Below are 23542 nucleotides of genomic sequence, written 5' to 3' on the forward strand. Positions count from 1 at the left end.
TGGCACTGAAAGTTTTTTTTAAAGCCAGATATTTCTTTAAGACTCTTGGGGAAAAAATAGTTTTGAACAACCTGGAGAAGATACCCAAAATTCCAACAAAACCATTATTTCCAAACATAAGCAATTTGAAATAAATAATATTTCAATAACAGAACAAGTTGTGATGGCATTTTTAAACAAATTTACTAGTCACAATGTATGCAAGGCCTGTTCAGAACATTTTAAAGAGGACAAAAGATTTGGACATTCAAGGAAGAGACAATTCTGAAGTTTCCATAACAGGACTTAGTTTTAAAAGTTAGCATGATCAAAGAAGACAGAACATGGACACATGCTTTTACCTCATTCCACACCCCCTGCACACACTTAAGTATGTAATGCCCATGTATGAGAATTTATGTACTGTCCATATACCAAAATGAGACTGCACCAATTTGAATGAATGTTTACCACTGAATGCAGTAGCATATATACCCAGAGTTTACTCCATATTACTCTAAACCATAAAAGTTTCCTCAGCATAACCATTACCGCCTTACAGCCATCATCAACTAAACAGATCACTTGCTATTCAACAAGGAATACATTCTCCAATCTAGGTCTGAGCCTGCTGTGTTTCTAGGTTGGGGGTAGTTACAAAACAGGCTAAGTTAGAGAAAAGTGATTAAAACAGATTTGACTAAACTATAGTAGGTTAGAAACCAGTTCAGTATTGCAACTGTTTTAAAATGGCTATGCACAACATATAATCAGAATTATAAAAAAATTAAGGCATAAGGCTAGATCAAGTCAGCATTTTACAAAGATGTACTAGTGGTCTGTTTGTGGGGGGGTTTTTTTGTTTTGTTTTTTAAAGAATATACAATAAAAGTATACTAATGCAATAGCTTGACTTCACTTTTATTCAGATAAATAACCTAGAACAGATATTTTACTTCTAACCATTTTCCTTGAAGATCTTTACTTATTTTCCTATATTAGGCCAGTTTGTTCTCAAATTAAGTAGAATCTCAACATCCTGTTGAGCTAATTTGTAAACTCCAAGTTCATTTAACACTGCTGTGGCAGAGGGCTGGTTTGGATCCAAGATGGTTCCATTTTCTGAGGCTGAATGTAGTGCATCTTTCAAAAGGAGGGCAGAGCCAACATTTAGATTCAAGATAATGCAGGCTTCTTTTATGCTATAAGAGGAAAAAATACACACACTTTACTGCCTGAAGAGGAGTGCTCATTTCAACTTCATGTCAGGACACAGTATATTCAGTCTGTGGTTTTTTTTTTTGATCATCCCATTAATAAAATACTAAGAATAACCTCCCCTTTCTGGATATCTGAAAGACAAAACCTAAACTGAGAAGATAATGCAGCCACAGCTTTCAAGATATATAGCAGACATCCACCTTAATGTCTTGTTTTCAGTGAGACAAATGTGAGTATAACCACCATTTCTGACATATACTGCTTCCAGTTACCCAGGTCCCTGCATTTGTTTTTTAACTTTAGTTTCCCCATGGAGTAAAGTAATAAAAGCAAATACTTTTTTACATTTTAATATTGGTAAAAAGTTAAGCAAGATGAACTACCTTCTTATTCAGTATACTTAAATAAGAACACAGTATGATATATAGGTAACACCACATTCCCTGTCAAAAGTCATCAAAAAGCAAGAAGATGCCCTGTAACTATACATTTCTGTGCCTACACTTTCCCATTATAAATGGGGATAATACACATGAAAGGAGTGTGAAGCTTAATGTTTGAGAAATATTTCAAAAGCCTCAACAAATATAGCATCTTCCATTTAAGTATTATTGTAGTACCAATGTATCACGTTCATCCTTAAACATTTCTGAACCCACTCCTGCACTCTTTATTTAGGCTGAAATCCTACTTGACTTTGTAGAGCAATTAGCCTTAGTAGGAATCACAGTACTGCACCCCAAGTCCTTGTTTCTTGGTGGTTTGTCCTGCTATGGCTTCTTGTGCTGTTTACATGCTTTACCATCCAGTTTTCCCTAAATGTGCAAGTGCCAGACTGTGTGTAACAAACAATCCACTGCTAACCTAAAAGAACAAACCACAGAGTCAATGGGGGCTTTGCTTAAGTATGATCTGCAGGATCATACCTGATATAGCGGTACAGATTCTCTCCACTTCCAACACTATAATTTTAACAGATTTCTCACCCAATTAATCCAAGCTGCAACTATGAAAGATGCTGATTTATACACAATGTAAGAACTTGGTATGATCAGTTGGATACTTGGTTCTGAAATACTAATACTTTAGAAATTGGCTTACTTACTGTTTGAAATAATTTTCTGGCCTTTTGCAATAGTGGGAAAATAAAGGGAAAAGATTCCTAGTCATATCAAACTGAAGTTGTACTGCTCCTCCTTCATTGAAGTGATTAGCCAGAATTACCTACATATGTATGCAAACAGATGCACTAAGTTAATTTAGGTAAGTCAATTGCACTTTCATTGTCACAGCACATATCACAACTGCAGATGCTTACCTCTTGATAGATGAACATATCCACTTTCTCTGCAAGCATTTGCCAGAAGATTTTAAACAGCGAGCAACAAAGCTGCTGTTCCAACTGCAGCAAACGATCTCTTAATGTCAACAACAATGGGCAAGCTGTACTGGATAAGGACATCACTGCCTGCTCTGCCTGGGATGGCAAAGATAACCACCTGAAGAAACAGATGTACACCACCATGTTACACTAAAGTTATTCTTAGGAAGGCAGTAGCAATGAAGCTCATCTTTTTGAAAAGGCCACAATCTCATCCACTTTTAATTTTCTTAGGTTTTGGCTATCCCTCCCCTTTCTCAAATATCCAAAAAAAGATCAGTCTGCATTATGGATTAATACTCTACACCAAGTATCATTCTAATAATATCAAGCCTATATTTTAGTAACAGGAATGCAAGATGGGACACCTGAAATCGGGGTGGGGGGGAGACTCCAAATGTGTAGAAACAAATCAGAAAAGAACTTTTATTTTAGAAAGCAGCCTACCAATTTTATTCAGAAGTATTCATAGTTATATTAGGACTTATTGAAAATGGAGGTAGCCCTTAAAGCCCTATCACACTTGCTCCTTAATATTCCCAAAGAAACAATTATTGTCAGATAAGAGTTGGCAAGAATTTCTTCTGGGAGTCCTGCTGCAGCGTGCCTCCACTGTTTGCAGGACTGTGCTTTAGAAAAGTACAATCTAGTTAAAAAAAATATTTTTTTAAGGAATTGTGAAGAAAACAGATAACACTTTCCAAACAATTTACTACATCTATCTCATTTCATTCATAGAACTAGATTTTTACATTACATAGTTTTTTGCCAAAAGTCTTAAAATTGTATAACAAATTAATAAAAGACATTAACACAAAGACTCACCTCTCTTTTTTATACAGCTTTGCAGCATCTTTGACCTCCCTGAAGACATGGTATACTTGGCGGGTCAACATATCATGTTTTAGGCGTTCTAGAAGGTTAATCATGTCATCAAAGACAGAACTTTCCATACAAGCTAGCTGTCCTAGCTGTAGCTTACTGAGAGCATTACTATCTGCACAAATCTCCAGCGCAGCCTGCTGAAGCTCCAAGAAGAACTACAGAAACAAACAGATTTATATATAAATACTAGAGCAAAAACATTTCTACCATGGTAACTTTTTATTTGTACTTTAATATGCATAGCTTCAGCTGATAATATATTTCCCTAAGGCTTTTATAAACTAGCAATTTGTTTTCAAAAAGATGAGATTATAAAAAAATCTGATAACTCTATTGTCCCCAAATTAGTATAGAAGTATGGTGTTTTAACCCCAGTGATGGAAACAGAAAGCTGAAGGGTCAAATTTTCTTCTGGCCTAAGTGATATAGGGTCCTAAATTCCATTTTCAGAAGTTCAATGGAATTTTGGGCTTCTAACTACCTGAGTCACTTTTGAAAATGAGACTTAGGTGCTTTGAAAATTTTACCCCAAAATCTCAATTTTCTGATTTCTGCAAAGTCTGACAGACGTACTATTTTTAATCTACTAAGAAAAACTACAAGTTAACACCTGGATAGCATTTAAATTTTAATAAATGTTTCCTTAACTAAAAAAAAAAAAAAAGAAATTTTGATTTAAATTTTATAAAGAAAGAAAATTAAATGGAAGTGTTCGTATGATGGTGATAGCAGACAGATATGTTACATCTAACATATTAAGCACTGAATTTCACATTTCCAGTTTTTTAGTTAATTTATTTTAACAGGTATTCATTAATGAAGTTGCATACTTAAATATACAGAAACAGGCTGCATTCTGAATTAGGACACACTACCACAAACCTCTGAGGCCATGGAGAGCCCCACTGAGGTTAATAGGGCTCCACACAGGTCTCCAGTAGCAGACCCCAATATAGAATCAGGGTTTGTAGGTAGGTAAAACAAAAGTGTACTCTCATGGCTGCTCCAAATCCACACAGACCTGGCTGTCAGATGCGTCTGGCTTCTCAATTTTACATGAAGGATCAGCAACTCACTATCAACTATAGGTGCATAGATGTGTGCTGAAAAGTAATACCTTATAGCATTAGGTAAAGATGCAGTACTTAAGAGCAAGAAAAAAAAGTCAAGCTAACATGCTTCAGCAGAAATAAATCCTGAAAATTAGAATCCTCATATATTTAGAGGCAATGGGTCATTAACCAGAGAGATAGGCTGACCTGGAAATTTAGCATCTTGACTATAGGTTTTGGTTTGCTGAGTATAGAATAGTCTGGGAGTCTTGCTTCCTGGGCTGACTGAGGCAAGAAAATTAGCTAAGGTTAGTGTGACACAATGGTGCTTTCTTTTTACAGATAATGGAGCATTCTGGAGGTGGTAGGCTACAAGTAGCAGTAGGAGGACAGTTGGCTGTAAGAGTGAAATATAGCTCTAAACATAATGGGTGAAATAATCCTTCCCCTACTAGATTCACCCTGCTTCCTGAGAAAGTGCCCGCTCCTACAGATCTTACAAATGAGCAGTCCCATTGACTTCTACCAGACTACTCATGTAAGGGTTAAGAAGAATAGGATCCATAGGTGGTCTCCCATGTAACAAGATGTTGCAGAATGGCCAAGGTGCAGTTCTAGAGTACAGGAAACTAATCTGCTTTAGATGTTTTGATACAGTGCACAAAAACAGCACTATTTAAGCACTGTTTAAATTATAAGAAGTAATTTATCTTTAAACATCTTTCACTGAATTAGAATTTACATCTGATTCTGTTTTTTCAGCACTCATGATTAATTCTGCATCTTAAGATATTGAAATGAATGAAGTGGTTTTAGTTGAGCACCACATAACAGAGTTAGTTTATTTATTTATGTAAAACAGTAATTACTCACAACATTGTCAGCCCAGTCTGCTAATACTGTTCCTATGTAGTTAACAGCATTAAGAATGGCACAATAACGGAAGGCTAAAGAAGCTCTAGTCTCTTCCTTCATAACTTGAGTTAACCGTATTCTGAAGTCATCAACTAAGTCTTTTTGTAACTCCAAGAACTGTAGTTTTCTAGATGCTGTAGGAAGATTCTTATATCTGTCTGGAGAGACAATTGTAAAAATTTTAAATTTTCCAGAGTAAATAAAAACAGGAACTTTTTAAAAAGGTAAGTATTGTGGTTGCCTCACTCCTGCAAAGACTTACATGCATGCTTAATTTTACACCCTCAAAGTCATCCCATTGACTACTTAAAGTTAAGCACATATGTAAATCTCTGCAGAACTATGGCCTAAATAAATGGTTGCTTTACTGATTTCACTATAGCATTTAATTTTAAATTTTTTTCCTGGAAGGAAACTTGAAAAACAGCCTGGTAACACTAGGTGGACCTCAGAAATCTTCCCACAAGATGTGACAGAATACACATTTAGTACTCAAATAAAAATCACCTTGATATTCATCTGCTCTTACTCACCATGTAGAAAGGTTAAAGTTAGTTAGTATCTACGTTTTCAGGAATTCATTTTTGGTCACTCAACCATTCCCTGGGCTGAATTCCTCAAAATTGATAACAGGACTTGTTTTATTTCATTTTTACACATAAACAAAAAATATGAATTCAATTTATCTTCTTTCAAACAAACAAATTTCTAATGGTAATCATCAGGTGTATCACTGTAGAAATTAGTACAAATATAAAAGTTTGATCATAATCACTAGAATTATTCATTAAAGTTCAAAGGAAAAAGGAACAAGAATTCCATTTATTTGTTAAAATGCAAACCAAATAACATTTCTACTTCTTACTCCTTTGATGACTCCACAACCACTGACATTTAATGTAGATTAATGTACTGAATTATAGTTCTTGAATTATTTAGGAGAATTCATCTTAAGAAGTGTCTCAAATTTTATAATAATTACCTGTGATAACCTGTAGCAGAGTCGTAAAAGTTTCAGCACAGTCTGGGACCTTCATTTCATCTACATCAGTGATATCTTTATATTGCGATACCCAGGCAGCTTCAGATGAAAGTATAGAGTCCATCTTTTGAAGAGCAACTGACAGGCACACAAAAATGTTTAATAATTTAATATTCATATATTAACTTGCTTTGGAGTTTACATATTTAAGATTTCTTCTAATAAACTATCATTTTTAAATAAAAAAACTTAAGAATCCTAAAATATAAGATTTAATAAAAAGTAACATTGACGAAAAATACAATTTTTAAATTTGAAAATTAAAACATCAATTGCTTCAATTAAGATGAAGTATTTTAGAGGAATATAAAATTAGCTTATTGAAAATCATCACTAATCATAATTTTTAAAGTGCTTATCAACCCTGTACAGCTGCATTTTCCTTTACCCAAAAAAGGGTCAGAAAATTCATGGCCTATTTCAGCTGTTCTTATTCTTTACAATACAACACTTAGACACTTATCACCATCACTACTTGAAAATTTACCAACAACTATTACCCTGAGGATTATATTAATAGTCATATTAATCTACAAAACAAGCTGGAAAACACTGTGCTGTCATGTACTCCAAAGCCAAACCTCTGCAATTTAATGGAAAAAACCTTTAGGTGCTGCATTTTACATTTTCACTCAACTATTTTTTTAAATGTAGCCTACTACACAAATATATCTGCCAATGAATTTCACCTGTTTGTCAAATAATATAATAGCTCTTTATACAGCTAAAGTTGTACAAATACTCTTTTTGCAATAACAGATATTTGACTAATACTCTTGAAGTCAAATAATATATTCACTGAACACTATTCAATCAGCCTTATTTCCTATGGCCTGAACGCACAAAAGGAGTTAGGTGCCTAAGTCCCAGTTTTGGGACCAATGGGACCCACAAAACTCTCATTGAAACTCTGTACGCACCTAAACTCACTGGGCGCCTATGTTTTTTCAGTAAAAGTTCTGCTTCTGAGCATGTATGTTGCTGCTAATCTCCCACATTAGCTTTAGAGCAATTCATAAACCAGGGGCAAAGAGGTGTTCTCTTGTCTAACTTGCTTGAGGGGCCCAATCTGGTCGGCAATTTCTGAGCATACTTATTGGATTGGGACCTCAGAAGTTTAAACAAGAGAATGGGGGGCAGGGGAGGCGAGACAGACCTCCAAAATAACTTTTAGCCCACTGGTTAGGGAACTCATCTGGGAGACCCCCAATTCAAGTCCCCCCTCCACCTGCAGGGAAGAACAGATCTGAACTGGGATCTGCCAATTCTCAGGTGAGGGCTCTAGCCACTCTGTTATAGGATATTCTGATGTGGGGAATTCTTCAATCTCTCCTATTGAATATGTTGCACTGTGGAATATTTAAAGAGTCATTGGAGTAGGGGTAAGTGTGCATGCGTCCACATCTGTAAGAGCATGACTGACGCTACAGCCTCATGGTTAGCACATCCACTCAGGATGTGGGGAAATCCAGGATCTACTCCCCCTTGCCATGACTCTTTAAATATTTAGCCACAGTGCAACAGCTTCAACAGGAAATTGAGAGATTTCCCTCATTAGAATATCCCACAGCTCGTAAGGAGGACTTGAACCAGGAGTCTCCCACATCCTGGGTGAGTACCCTTATCACTGGGCTAACAGTTAAAAGGGAGGTGGTCCTCCCCTTCCCATTTCTTGCTAAAACACCCTAAGATACCAAACTCCAAAGAGATTTCCAGGCTGTGAATCTCAAGCAGAAACAGAAGACTCCCTGCAGCCCAGACTTAGGCTCCTATCTTTGCAAAAGATGCAGGGCTGAGCACAAACCACCTCTGGTCATTATCTCCTTTTCTAGTTTAGGCAATCCCTGCCTACCATACAGACTACAGTATCTATCTCTCCCTATTCACTATATATGTGCCAACTCAGGCTTTGTGTATTGCAGTGATTTTCCCAGAGACCCAACTCCTTTTCTACAGTCAAGCCTGCATCTCTCTTGCTTTTCTTATAGCTTCTTTCACTCACTCCACTTTCTCTTCCCCTATAATAGATCTTGGTGTGTCTCTTTCTCCCTATAGTGTCCTTTACTTGCTCCCCTGAACTTCTGTCTCTATTTTCCCTGTCACTCTTCTCTGTAAAAATTAGTAACCTCTTTTTCTTTCTACTATATTTTTCTTTCCTAACTTATCCCATCAATTTAAAAGCCAACTTCACCCAGGCACATACACAGAGACTATGGAAATTTTATCTGAGGAATAAATCCCCACAGTCCAGGGGCAATGAGCGTATCAATTATGGTAGCATTAGCAAGTATTGTTTTAAAACTAAACAGGACAGTCTTGTATAAAAATTAGGGTGCTGATCTAATATCCCTTATTCATGTGACTTATCCTAACTTAATAGAACTATTTGTAGATAAGTATTACATGGTAGGCCTTCATCTATTTTTCTTTAAACAAAACCAATCATATTAAATCTTACATTTTCTTTCCACAGTTAGCCACCTTTGAAAACAGGTTTCTTCTGACAGAATATGCATGCAACTGGGAACGCTGCTGAGATATCCATGAGTAGCATACAGCTCTCTTTCAAATAGAAGCACCTCATCCACAAGATGACAAAAGAGATTATCGTCATACAATAGGCAAACGATATCAGCAGCCAACTTCTCCAAAATCAGCATTACCAGAGCACGGGAAAATTCAAGCTTTAAGAAAAAAACAAAAGTCACCAAAGTAGATTGAAACTGCAAGTCAGAATTATTAATATTAATGCAGTTTTAAAACTCTTTCTGAACTAACTTCAGCCATATCACAAATTCAATAAGGTTAATGAAGTTGTGCCTACTTACACCACAGCTAGAATTTGGCTGTATGTAATTGCACATACAGTAAATCCTCACTTAACATTGTAGTTATGTTCCTGAAAAATGCTACTTTAAGCAAAATTATGTTAAGCTAATCCAATTTCCCCATAAAAAATTAATATAAATAAGGGGGGGGGGAGGTTAGGTTCCAGGGAAATGTTTTTCACCAGACAAAAAAGACATATATATCACACACACTATAAGTTTTAAACAATTTAATACTGTACACAGTAATGATGATTGTGAAGCTTGGCTGAGGTGGTGGAGTCAGAGAATGGAAGAGGGTGGGATATTTCCCAGGGAATGCCTTGCTGCTAAAAGATGAACTAGCATTTGGCTGAGCCCTCAAGGGTTAACACGTTGTTAATGTAGCCTCACACTCTACAAGTCAGCATAAATGGAGGAAGGAGACACAATAGATGCATGGCAGTGGCTGCAAACATTCTCTGCGGAAACTGAACATGATGATGAATCCACGCTATCCCACTGGAGCACACCACTCCCTCCACTTTCCAAAGTGCAGGGGGTGGTGCGTGCGTGCGAGAGAGATGGTGTGTGAGTGAGTGAGAGACAGACAGACAAGCGCATTGTCCTTTAAAGTACACTGACCCCACTCTAAGTACACTGCCTTTTTAAGTAGATTAGCAAGTTGAGAGCAGTTGCTGCCAGCAAGCGCCTCATCCTGAGTCCTGTCGTGTTTTGTCCCCCCCTGCTCTGTGGAGATGGGGTACAGGAGCAGGGTGCAAGAGCGGGAGGGGGCGGGGGGGGACACCCTGACATCAGCACCCCTCTTTCCCCCTTACCCCTGCACAGCAAGCAGGAGACTCCGGGAGCAGCTCCAAGGCAGAGGGCAGGAGCAGCACATGGCAGTGGGGAGAGGGACACCTGAACTGCCTGGCAATTGCTGCACAGGAAACTTAGGGGAACTGATGGGGGGCTGCTGGCCCACCCTGGTTCCAAGCCCCCACCAGCTAGCTCCAACAGCTGCTCTTCCTGCAAGCAGTGGACAAAACAGGCGGCTGCCAAACAACGTTATAAGGGAACATTGCACAACTTTAAATGAGCATGTTCTCGAAAAGATCAGCAACGAAACAACGTTAAAAACGGGATGACGTTAAGTGAGGAGTAACTGTAACATATTTGCTTACCCTTGCATTGACTGAGGAGCCTGCCTTGTCCAATATTGGCTGGATTTTATCATCGAGGAATTTTGCGTGATTTCCAATCCACATGAGTACCTGGGTTAGGTACCACTCAGGCTTGTGCAAAAAGGCAAAACACCCAGAACATTAAAGTTAACTCCACCCAAAAAACAACTGATATATGAACAGGAGTATAGATTTCACCTACAGTACCCACTGCAAACAAATATGTAACATAAAAGGATATAACTCCTGACAAGTCAGAAAGATTATCAAACTTTATTTTTAATATGTACCCTTAATATAATGTATAAAGTGTTAAGTTACTAGATGTTTCAATAAATGGTTAATCAACTGTTATAACCATCCATAACACATTCTACTCAGGTCTGTAATATGCTTCTAACATCTATTCAACAGTTAAGTCTTTATAAACTATTTATAAGTGTAGCAAGACTACAAAGCATGACGAGAAAAAGCATTTGGAGGGGAAAAAAGAGTTAACGAATGCCAACTTTAAATTGGATTTTGCAATTTAGAGTAGTTTATTTTACAACAGCAGCAACATTTAAAACCAGGGTAGGGGTTTTGGCTTTTGGTGGGAAGGGAGGAAAAATGGAGGACATATATGTACTTTAAATAGAAAGCATTGTCTTTTCTGTCCCAGTAGGTCAAAAGCCCTCAAAGAAAAAAAAAATTTTTTTGTGGACCTTCTCTGTATTTGTGATCAAGTAACACCCCTATGGCAACTAAGCAATTTACATCAGAGAACCATTTATGTACTTGTACTATCTTTAATGAAATAAGTATTCTGTCTTTTATGAAAAAAGGAAACAGGCTGTCTACTTTTGCTCTTCATTTATCTCCCCTTCCATTTGCTCTATTACTCTCTTCCCTACACATATTGCTCTGACACCATACCCACTTACTCCTCTCCCTCTCCACTACATATGCCTTTTGAGGCTGATAGGGAAAGGACACACCACTGAGAATGGAGCTGACTGAGAGGCTAGTTGCCTCATCATCCTTTTATGTAGTATCCTCCCCTACTGGAAGCAGCTAGGCCGGTGGCTCCTCCTAGTTTCCAGTTACTGGGAAAAAAATTTTTTTTTTTAAAAAAAGCACTTCCAATGAAAACCCTGCAGAAGTAATAAAAAATGCAACTAACCCGTCACAGGCCACCAGTGAAAAAGTCTGGGAACTACTACCAAGGTGAAATGTATTTACAGTTTACCCAAAAATGTTACATGCGACCACACAGATTAACCTTAAAACATTGTTACTATAAGCAGTTTATATACATGCTAAATATCAACTTTTCAGACCCTGGTGCAATTGTATTGGAACAAAAAGAAAAAGGAAACATTCATATAAAAATGCACCTGTATTTTAACCCCAGATGAAAGCCACCAAACTTTGAGGGCATTTAACGTGCACGCACACACACACACACGTTTCCAAATTTGGGGGGAGGGGAGGATTAGTCAGGTACAATTTAATGTAAGGTTTTTTTAATTTAAATTAATTAATTAAAACAAAAAACTAACTGTAGTCCCAAGTCATTGTCAGTTATATTTTAAACCAAGAACTTATTTTAATGCAGAGTCTAACACCTGTAAATATAGGAATAATAAAAATGCTATCTCATGACCAAATTCACTCCCTTTTACACCCAAACTTAAGTAGCCAGGACTGGTAAAAGGAGGTTTTTCCATGGGGATGAAGAGAAATGAATCCATCCTTCTCAGGCTGTGGAGTCTACCCAGGGCTGCAACAGGTCCTGTTTCAGTGCCCCCGGTAACAAAGGGATTTGGCAAGTGCAACAGGAATATCCCATTGCCAGGGAATCTCTGCAGTGCAGTACTTTGCCAAGCAGGGGGTAGGACTTGTGGAGGGTCTTCAAGTGCTTTTTCACCTCCACATTTTCACCTCCACACACATGCAATGAGCCCAAGGTCCTCCATGCAGAGAGCAATATTTGGGTCACAACTTTACTACAGCAATGTGTTTTCTATATAAAACGGGTTAGTTTTTTTGTTAAGTACTGCAATTAAAAGTAAATCAAGAAATGCTTTCCCCATACCTTGCTTAAAACATTAGTTTGTCTATTCCCAGTAAAATGATACTTGAATCTTTTCTGAAGAGGGTTCAGCATGATTTGCATTGGAAGGATAACAGGTGGTGATGGAGGTAGAGAATACTTCTCTGGCAGTTGTTTTGGTTTAGTTAGTAATTCATCTCTAAGGTTTAAGAGTCAAAGGTAAAATATTTTATTGGCAGATCATTGTTATAGAAGTACTGAATTCTCGCATCATAACTTGAGACATTTAAGAAATGTTACATTCTATTTCTATAGTCCCCTTTCTTTACTGAAGTCACTACATATACTATACAATTATCAAAATCCTGCAATGAAAACTATTTCTATATTTAGAATATTCCAACATTAAACCTGTGTTTAATTAACAGGCGGATTACGACTGATTTGTGATAGCAGCAGTCAGTCAATTTGGTTTACAAAAAGCCATCTTTATTCAGGATTGCCAAGACAGATGTGGGTTGTCCTATCCTCCCACAGACACACACAGACTTGTCATTACTATACTGAAACAGAGAAGCAGAAACTCAGAGGATTAGTAATGCAAAACAAGAGCTTCTCTGATCTGTATGTGACCCAAACTGGCAAAGATCAAAAGCTGTTTTTACCATCTGAGGGCAGCTCAACGGCTTATGTGAAAAATATTAGTGATCTCAGTCCAGTTCCAGGGAACAGGCAAATGTACCACCACAATTTTCACCCCTGTGGGTCATCTTGCCAGAGGGCCCAAGGACTGAATAGCATGAAGGTTAAACTATCTTCCTCACTTCCCCAGATGTGAGTGCACTAGAATCGTGGTTGGTACAGCACTGCTGCTGCCAAAGCTATACTTTTTCTATTGGCAAAGAACTTCAATTTCTAATATTGTTAATTGGGCACTTTCTATGTTAATGTTTTTCTTTTAATAAAACAAGAAATACTAAACCCACAAACCTACTTCAGCCTTAGTGAGAAATGTCCAGCAAGTTTGTTCATTATTATTACTGAAATTCCCTGTGAATATAAGACACTAATTCAAAAAGGATACGATGTTTGCAATTTCAGAAGCTGAGAAAACAGAGTCTCCAAATTATTGTATATTTCTGGAACATTAGCCGGTGCAGCAAGACCAAAAACCTGAGACTGTGGTGGCCCAACAAATGGCCAATGAAGGTGAGTTAATATTTCCTCAAAATCACTGTAACAGAAAACATACACATCAACATGAATCAACAGTACAATGCAAAGATGAAAGAACTATGGTGCATTTCCTACCTTGACAGTTTGTCCTTAAGAATTTTATGCCAGAATTTAACAGTAGACCTCACAAAAGTAAGAAGATGAGAACAAGACGACTCCTGAAGCTTAATATCCAATTCTGCCATGGATGCCAAAGTAGTAGCAGCCTCTGGGACATTGTTGGTCATGAGATACTGCTGAATATTATCACTATAAATAAAGCAAAATCATGACTAGAATGCACTGAGGCAATTTTTAGCAACACTGAGGATAATTCATTGCTGTTTACTTGTCTTACTGTATAATGAAAGTGAATAAAGCAATTTTGGTTTTTTGTTTTGTTTTTTTAATAGAAAATATTTTCCAGGTCAGCAGCTAGGTGACCTTGCAGTTAGTGCCGTGCCCTGCTACCTGGTACACTTAAATTTCTAGTCCATGCCTCTTGCTACCTATGTTGAGGGTGCACCACTGAACAAGAGGATAGCCCTTGATGAGAGACTAAGTGTTTTCAAATCTGTTGTGCAACTCATTTAAAAACTTTTTAGATAAATGTTTTATTCTCACCAAAACAATAAAAATAAAGAGATGTCAATCTACATAATGCAAATACATCTTTTTCTGCTCAAACACCTTCTTTCGGTATTATTAGATTCTGTACAGTTATGTGTTAAAACAGATAGCAAAGATACAGAATTTATATTCAACACTGACAAATATTCTACTAATAGAGGTGCATCTTTCAGATTAGATGGTAAATTATGATCCCTTTCATCCCCATATCCAAAACACAGTAATCACCAAATTTAGTTGCAAACGAAAGCAATGGCATATCAAAATTAGATTTGAATTTTTAGTCAGTAGGTGAATTAACAAGGATTATAACTTGTTTGCATTTAAAAATATAGATTTACAACTCCAAAAATGTCTCAAATTTATTTATTACCACCTAAGCCCTAAACAAGACTGCAGGAAAAAGATACTTAGAAGTCCAAGTGGGCCTATTTTACCTTAACTCTTCTATTTGTGAAATCCATTTTAGATAAGCAAGGTGTCGTTCAACCTCTTCTATTTGACTAATCAGTACACCAAGATCTTCCATCCATGGCTGGGCTGTCAATAGGTGGCTATTAATTGAATCAAATAAAACAGTTTCTTCCCCCAGGAGCTGACTAAGGGACTTCTTAGAATCCTCTGCATTCTTTAAGGCATTCTGAATTCTTTTGGGGACTTCTGATGAAACTGTAAGTACCTGTATTTAGGGAGGAGTAATACATCTGACATAAAAGTACTAAGACCCCTCTTTCAGTGATTAAACAAACTTTCAGTGATTAAACGAACAAACTTTTATGGATTTCCCTGCATAGTAAAGCATAAGAGAAAATCAGAAAGTGACAGCTTAGCTGACAACATTGTGTAGAATGTTACCAAAATGCGCTGATGTAATTAGATGCATGCAATTGGTGGTATATTTTTAATGTTTCAAGGAGTTGAGAAATAACTAACAGAATGCTTACCTGTTCCTCTAATTGCTTTTTATTTTCTGAAAGCTCCTCTATAAGTTTGCCAAGTTTCTTTAGACAATTAAGGTCAGTTCCAACTTCTCTTTCAACATATTCAGCTACAGAGTAAGGGATGTCACAGCGATCTGGGTCTCTAGTGACTTGTTCCCTTCCAACATTAATGGCTGCCATGTTTTCGTCATCTGCAGGACTGAGTTAAAGAGTCCGTAGTTAGCCACCACCCACACAGCACTATCAACTACCATGAACCTTCACATGGAATGGGGCAGAAGAAATTTCAGCTTAAGGATTTCAGTTCAATGCAACTGAAAATACTGTCTTCCATTCAACTGCTCACATGCATAAAGATAGCCACATGCATAAGCCTTTGGAGAACCAGGGCCTAAGTATGCAAAGTATGACACTATTATATACTCTGCTGGGGACATTGTGCCCATCACACAACAAAACTGAAACATGTCCGCTACCCAGAGAAGTCAGTCAGCTTTCATTTCCAATACCATACATTTTTCTAAAACCAATTCAATGTTTTTATGTCTGTACTAGATGGTATGTATAAAAATACTTGAAAATGTACAGATGACTTGCCTCACCCCTACAGGTAGTAAAAAGGCTCCAGCACTTTTAAATGGCAGGTATGCCATCACTAGCAAAGTATACAGTGGGATGTTGCACACAAAGCAGCACATGATCTGTTGACAGACAGCATTTTAGAGACATACAAAAGAAGAAAATTCCCATAAATTATCAAATGAGCTGATCATCTTAAATCTTTGCTTTGGAAGCAGCACCTCCTGGCCTACTGCTTTGTCAGTGGCCAGGGAAATCTGGAACTTGATCAAATTAGTCAAGTGTTTGATCAGATTAAGATCCAATTCCCTGCACCATCTTCAAAATTTAAAGTAAGTTTTAAATGCATTAATATGCTTTTAAAACTTTATCTGACCTCTAAAGCAAGTTATCATTCCAACATCAAAAAGCAGATTTAAAACTATAATATGAACAAGCAGTTAAAGAAACACTACCAATGTAAGAAATTACTTCAGTTTGAAAATTTTTACTCTTTTTATAACAAACAAATGAAAGAGATTAATGAAATATCTCGTTCCAGTTTACCTTGTGTAGTTGACAGTGTTCTGTGTATTCAATGATTTATTGTTTCCTTTTATGTACACAGCAACAGGCAAAGGAGAAAAACCTTTTAAAAGTAGGAAAATGTACTTGTAACACCATAAAAAACAGGTAAATCAAGGGAAGGTGTAGGAATGGACACTCCTTACATTTTTTTCCAATGAACTACATTTCAAGATAGTATCCCTTTTTATGAATCTATTAGTAATTTATTAAGAGACTCCCACCTTCACTGCTTGTTGCCCACATCGAAAATGAAAGGGGTTCTATGCTACACATAAAGACTCTCCAAGAGACAGGATTTTTTCCTTAGGGAAGGATTATTAATAAACTACTGGCTTAAGAAACTGAGTTACAGTAAATATATTCTATTCATGCTCTTATATGGCCCTTATCACCAAACTATCTGAACATCTTTCAGAAGTGCACTGAGCAGTGTGACTAACATCTGTCATATGTGGTGGGCCTCTTTTTTTCCTCCAAGGAGAAATTGTGTTTTTTAAAAATATTTTATTATACATGCACATAAACATCTGCAAAACTAATTATCCGCCTTCAAACTCTCACTTGCTATGAGGACTATAAAAAATTGACCACTGTTAGGCTGATGGTCTGTTAAGACCAGTGCCTATCATACTGACCAATACTGTCTCAATGTTCCCTTGCAGTCCCCTGTCCATCTGCCTCCATCTATTGTTTATCTTATACTTAAAATCCCTTCTCCCAAAAGCCTAGGGTCTATCTTTTTATTCTGCATTTGTGAAATACCTAGCATTATAGCAGCCAGGACCATGACTGGGACAAGGAGACATTAAATAATACATAGAAAACTACAATACCACCACCCTCTGCTGTGGGCAAAATAGGAAAAGCAAGGTCGAAGAAGTGCACCTTTCACTCAAAACAAAATGTCACAAGGCTTGTGGTGACTCTTAATTCCTGTAGAAATTCATTCCACCATCTTGGACCAGGCGCAAGAAAGCACTGTCTTCTGGACTCAGGACCATGAGGCCCAGGGTATTTACACTCCCCTAATTGACACAGGGCGCTGTTGACACTGCTTTAAGTCGAGGTAAGTTACGTCGCTCGGGGGGGGGGAAAGGGGGGGGAACAGACGGACAGTTTTTTCACACCCTTGAACGACATAACTTAGACAAGCCCTCAGCAAGTCATAACAACATCTTGCTAGCAGAGAAGTTTGAGCACAATTAGGATGTGCCATGCCACCCATAGGGTTGCCAACCCTCCCTGTTTGGCTGGGAGTTTGGCTTTGCAGCAGGGCTAAAGCAGGCTCCCTACCTGCCCTGGCTTCATGCCACTCCCAGAAGCGGCAACACTTCTGGCAGCGGCTCCTAGGAGGAGGCACAGCCGGGGGATCCTCTGCGCGCTGCCCCTGCCTTAGCACTGACTCCACAGCTCCCATTGGCCAGGAATGGGGGACCACCACCTATGGGCACTGCAGGGGCAATGCTTGCAGGCAGAGGCAGCCCGCAGAGCCTCCTGGCCACCCGTGAGCCTAGGAGCCACTGCCGAACATGTTGCCACGTCTAGGAGGTAAGCACCACCCAGCCAGAGCCTGTACCCCCTTACGCATCCCAAGCTCCTGCCCCAGCCCCCTCCCGCACCCAAACTCCCTCCCACAGCACACACACCCTCCCACAGCCCTGCCCCAGCCCTGAGCCCCCTCCTGCACCCAAACTCCCTCCCACAGTCTGCATCCCCCAACCCTCTGCTCAGGGATTTCCCTACACCCCCCCTGAATTTTCCCAACCCCAGTTTTGTGAACTAGTTACATGCAGTGTTGCCGATTTAGTGATTGTTTGGAAATCTGAATTGAAACTGAAACATTAATACACACTTTAAAAGTATATACAGTGTATGATAAAATACATGTATCTGAAAAAGTATAAACAGATTTGAAAAGTATGAACATAGACTAGCTTCCTTATACAACTGTTGTTTTTTATGACAATGTCAGTGCATTCATTTCGGTGTTGTTGGCCAACCTAATAATTTCAAATTATTATTTGTAAGCAAAGTCTAAATGAGCTCTCCCTGACAGCTAGTGATGAGCTGGGGGGAAGACTTCAGGACCAGATTGTATTTACATTCACACTTAATCTACCTAGGTATCCTGCAAACACAGCAAATCCAGCTGCGTTGCCCAAGTGATAGATTTTGGCTGGGGTTGGGTTACAAATCACTTGAATGCAGTGGGGGGATTAAATGTTGTTATTCTTATTGTCTGAGTAAAGGGCAGTAGAACTGTACTTAGTCTGTGCTGATTGAAGGCATCAAGAGAGAGAGTGGAGACAGGTGTTTTGCTTGATGGTCTGCCTGACTTACAAGTACTATTTGACCTGCCCCTCTCCACTGTTTAAAGACAGAGCTGATTAGTCTCCATAGAGAATCTTTTGTTTTGTTAAGTGACCACTACAGCTGAAATTACTGATAATCAGGTTTAAGTGCTTAGACCTGCTGTGGGACAGTGTTTCTGTGGAAGAGATAGCCCAGTCTGCACTAGCAGTGAGGTTCCCCCACTAAGAGCTCAGCTGAAATCACTGAGAGCTGGGTGGAACCTCAAGAGACCAACTCACAGAGGTCACAGTGGCAGCAAAAGGTGACAGCGCAGGGCCACTGCCAACAGAGGGATAGAGTGAACGGTGGCACAACGAACAACAGTGGCCAGAGCGAACAGTGAGCAGCTGGAGGAACGAGCAAGGTGCCTTCTTGCTCCCCACTTGGGAGGTGAACTCATGTGAAAGCATCTCTGAACTCTGAGTCTCCACTGACCAAGGACAACACCAGTGAGTGTTAATGAGGCTGTTAAGAATGCTGGAGACACAACACAATTCATGCAAACAAACATGGCTGTGGCATCATACTTTCTATTTAGGCAAAAGATACCACACACTACAAACCGGAGGCCAATGTTAAGTGCATTGTCACTTGTTCATCCTGAAGTTGAACACTGGTTCCAAACAAGACCAGCAAATGCTCACTATCTTTCTGCAAAAAACTCAACTGACTGGCTAGAAGCATGTGGTGCAACAGTGAAAGACTCAACAGTTGAAAAAGTGAAGAACTCTCTCACCACATTCAAAAAATTTGCATACATGGCTGATGAATGCACTGATGCAAATGGGCATCAAGTATTAAGTCACTGTGTATGTTATCTTGATGTCAGTGGTAGGCCAGTAGATGCATTTCTAGATGTTCAAGTTATAGAAGACACATTGGCTGCCTCTGTGACAACCCACATCTTAGAAGAGTTAAATGCTTGTCAACTGGACCCCAAACAGATGGAGGCTTGTGCTTTTGATGGAGCTGCAAACTTCTCTGGAAGACATGGTGGAGTACAAGCTTTGCTCAGAGAAAAGTGTAACCCTAATTTCTCCTATACACACTGCAGAGGCCATCTACTCCAACTAGCACTAGTACGAGCGGCAGACTCTTCAAAAGACGTTTAAAAAGCTATAAATGTAATGTCTTCATTATATTTTTTTTTCAGCAAGAGTCCAAAAAGACTGAATATCTTGGAAAATATAGAAGATGGACTGAAGTTCAAATTAGTTCAACCTGGGAAAACCCTCTGGCTTTCTCATGAGCAATCCTTAGCTGTTGTCTTAAAATTACTCCAGCCATTATTACTGGCTTTGTAAAGTATCTACAAAGATGGGATGGATCTAAATAGTGAGGCTGGTGAATTACTTTTGCTACTACGTTCTGAGAAGACTATTACTGTTCTCTCTTGTAAGTCTATTGTTGAAACCACTTGGGCCATTAAATAATGCCATCCAGGCATCCATTACAACAGTAGTAGATCTTTGTCCAGCAAAAGAAGCTACATTTGGATCAGAGAGCTATCCATTGAAAAAGCAGACTTCAGTCCAGAAGTTGACTAATGAAGGCATTTATCATGAATCCTTAAGTGAAGAGGACAAGTGTTTAAGACAACCGAAAAAGTACACAGACTTGAGTCTTAAAAATCTGCAACAGCGACTTCTAGATTCTACTCAAACTCTACATAGCTTTTACAGATCCCTGTCCTATAAAACACCGACAGTTGAGTGGGTGAGGCACTACCACCAATGGGGCTGCCACGTGCTCAGGACAGAATAGAGACTTTGAACACAGGGTGGAATATCATATGACAAATGAATGAAGATTTGACTTCAACTTCTTTTTTATCATCACTAGTGGCTCGACCCGATCTTTATGCTATGTTTCCTGGGATGAAAGAAGTAGGAATTCATCTCTTGCTACTCCCAGTGACAACAGCTACAGGTGGACCGTTCTTTTTCATCCTTAAATACAATTTTGTGTTCTGAAATAAGTAGTTTTCTTCCTGATCATGTGAATGACCTAATGGGCATATCAACTGAAGGAATGGAAGTACCGGACACACGCGAAGCCACCAAAGATGAACGCATTGCATTCAAAAAGTTCATTAACAGAGTTGTGCAAAATTATAACAAGAAACCAAGAAGGATATCTATGTAGTGCTTCATCAAAGGCTTAAATAGCCAACTTTAATTTGTTTGATGATTTTAAAACAGGAATTAAATCTAATAAAATGGTCATGAAACATTTTTCAGTTTTTACGATGGTGCCATACAGCCTACCTTCACTCTCATGGTCTCACCCCTCATTGGCCCTGCCCCCCCATAAATTCAACCCCCCCCCCCATTTCAATTCCTGGGGAAAACACTGCCTCTACCCCAGCCCCCTCCCGCCCCAGCCTAGTAAAGGTGAGGGAGAGAGCTAGCGAAAGAGGGTAGTGGGCTGGAGTGAGTGGGGGCAGGGCAGGGGTGTGCCCTTAGGGAGGGGGACGGATGTTTGGGTTTGTGCAATTAGACAGTTGGCAACCCTAGCTACCAAAGACAGCCACCAGCATCCCTGGAGACCACTATCTCCGCACCTACTGCTCACCGTGGGGGGATGGGACTGCTCCTCCCCCTGCAGCAGGCGAAGGGGTTGCTCGCCCCTCCGCCCCCACCACAGAACAGGGTGGGTGGGGGAAGAGATCTCCTCGGCCAGGGGGTCTCCTCAGCCTGCCTGCCGCACTCGCCTAGGCCCCGCACGCCATTAGCGTTGCCGTGGTCCCTAGCAGCCCCCCTTGGGCTCCCCAAGGCAGCCCCTCTCCTTGCTAGGCCCCCCGCAGCCCGCCAAGAGCTGAGGCCCCTCACACGCCGGCATCGGGAGCGGGCAATAGAGGCCAGCCCGGCTTTCCCGGCCCGCCCAGGCCCGGGCTGAACGAGGCCGCTTACCGCTAGGGCACGGACGGACCCGAGTTATTCACCCACCGCCAACCGCCTAGGGCTCTGCCCCGCCCCCTCAGCTCCACCACTGACTGGCACCTGCCACCCCGGCGCAGCGGGAAATCCCGAAGTTGCTCCGGGTCCCGCGAGAAGTGGGCGGAAGGACGAGAGAAGGAGACTGTAACATACCCACGGGTCTGTCCCACCCATCAGGATCCCGTGATGTCATGCCGGCCACAGAAGAAAGCGCATGCGCGCGGTCAGAGGTCGCCTGTGCGGAGCGAGCCTAGGAGGCGGTGAGATGCCTCCTGAGAGAACCTGGCGCTGGGTCTCCGAGTCCCGGGCGTGGGGAGGGAGCAGCCCACGCCTTGCCCCATAGTGCTGCGGACTCACCGTCCCCGGAGGCCTGTCCAGCTCGTTAAGCATTGCGGGTTGGGTGGGTTGCCAGCTGGAGTTGCCAACTTTCTATTTGCAGAAAATCAACCACCCTTGCCCTGCCCCACACCTTTTCCAAGGCCGTGCCCCCCGCGCTCACTCCGCCCTCCGTTGCTGGCTTTCCCGCACGCTCGCTCATTTCACCAGGCTGGGGCAGGGGATGTGTGGGGGGGTGTTTGTGGGGTGATGAGGACTGTGAGTATGGGTGCTGGGGTGCAGAAAGGGGCTCTGGGCTGGAGCAGGAGGTTGGGGTGTTGGGGGGGATGAGGACTCTGGGATGGGGCAGAGGTGAGGTGCTGGAGGGGGCTCAGGGTTGGGACAGAAGGTTGGGGTGTGTGGGGGGGTGAGGACTCCAACTGGGGGTGTGGGCTCTGGGATGGGGCCAGAGGTGAGGTGCTGGAGGAGGCTCATTGTTGAGGGACAGGAAGGGGGGCAGCCACCAGGGGGCGCTTACCTCAAGCGGCTCCCGGGAAGTTGCTGGTATCTTTCTCCACCTCCTTAGCGGAGGTGTGATCACGTGGCTCTGTGCGCTGCCAGTGCCTGCAGCCACTGCCCCCTCAGCTCCCATTGGTCAATCTTCCTGTTCCTGGCCAATGGGAGCAGCGGAGTTGGGGGTGGGGGCAGCGCACAGAGCCCCCGCCTCCCCCCCCCCCCCCGCTATCCCTCTGCCTAGGAGTCAAAGGGAGATGCCAGCAGCTTCCCGGGGGTCGCACGGAGCCAGGTAGAGAACCTACCTGCACCGCCGACCAGACTTTTAATGGCCCAGAGCTGCGCTGACCAGAGCCATCAGGGTCCCTTTTCGACTGGGCTTTCCGGTCGAAACCCATACACCTGACAATCCTATTGCCGTCCTGCTGCCATTGATGTCACTTTGGGGCGGGAGGCAGGATTGGGGCCCTATGGTAGCTGTAGGGGGAATCGACTCCTCTTTCCAGTTAGCAGCAGGCTCTGCAAGGGATGGGTGCTGTGTCCTGTCCACTGATGATCAGAGCTCCCTGACCCCAGGCCAAGTGCCAAAGTTAGCAGACAATATGAGTCAAAATCATGGGCATTGCCCCCCCCCTCCCCCCAACTGTAAGCCTGGGGCAGGGGAGGTACAGAATTTGCCTCTCTCACATGCGGCCCCAGTGGCCTGACTGGAACTGCCCCCTCAAATATAAAACTATGGCTATGCAAAAAGAAAAGGAGTACTAGTGGCACCTTAGAGACTAACCAATTTATTTGAGCATAAGCTTTCGTGAGCTACAGCTCACTTCATCGGATGCAAACTGTGGAAAGTGTAGAAGATCTTTTTATACACACAAAGCATGAAAAAATACCTCCTCCCACCCCACTCTCCTGCTGGTAATAGCTTATCTAAAGTGATCACTCTCCTTACAATGTGTATGATAATCAAGTTGGGCCACTTCCAGCACAAAT

General features: G+C 40.9%; 1 protein-coding gene across 2 annotated transcripts; it reads right to left on the reverse strand.

Annotated features, from left to right (window-relative positions):
- Positions 1-5: 5 nt before the first annotated feature.
- RINT1 (RAD50 interactor 1) lies at positions 6-21887 on the reverse strand. 2 transcript variants are annotated; one of them, XM_077835600.1, is made up of 15 exons: positions 21878-21887; positions 16413-16494; positions 15291-15486; positions 14784-15025; positions 13813-13986; positions 13586-13735; positions 12544-12700; positions 10467-10577; positions 8934-9159; positions 6416-6553; positions 5392-5591; positions 3407-3621; positions 2519-2699; positions 2306-2424; positions 6-1181 (listed from the first exon to the last, which is right to left on the reverse strand). In XM_077835600.1, exons 3-15 carry the CDS (start codon positions 15465-15467, stop codon positions 965-967), a joined length of 2307 nt encoding a protein of 768 aa, XP_077691726.1. In that variant the 5' UTR covers positions 15468-15486; positions 16413-16494; positions 21878-21887; the 3' UTR covers positions 6-964. The 2 variants fall into 2 exon arrangements, with proteins under 2 accessions (XP_077691726.1, XP_077691716.1); XM_077835590.1 differs by lacking the exon at positions 21878-21887 and adding an exon at positions 21698-21822.
- Between the last annotated feature and the right edge of the window lie 1655 nt (positions 21888-23542).

The sequence above is a fragment of the Eretmochelys imbricata genome, chromosome 1, assembly GCF_965152235.1.
Source record: "Eretmochelys imbricata isolate rEreImb1 chromosome 1, rEreImb1.hap1, whole genome shotgun sequence".
In the NCBI taxonomy this organism is placed as follows: Eukaryota; Metazoa; Chordata; order Testudines; family Cheloniidae; genus Eretmochelys; species Eretmochelys imbricata.

What these genes read in the sequence shown, in the direction of transcription:
- RINT1 (XM_077835600.1), bottom strand. Translation starts at nt 15,467, where the DNA reads ATGGCAGCCATTAATGTTGGAAGGGAACAAGTCACTAGAGACCCAGAT. An exon ending in CTTCTGAAATTGCAAACATC is followed by an intron (nt 12,701 to 13,585) that starts GTATCCTTTTTG and finishes CTTAAACCTTAG; the next exon opens with AGATGAATTACTAACTAAAC. An exon ending in ATATGTTCATCTATCAAGAG is followed by an intron (nt 2,425 to 2,518) that starts GTAAGCATCTGC and finishes ATACATATGTAG; the next exon opens with GTAATTCTGGCTAATCACTT.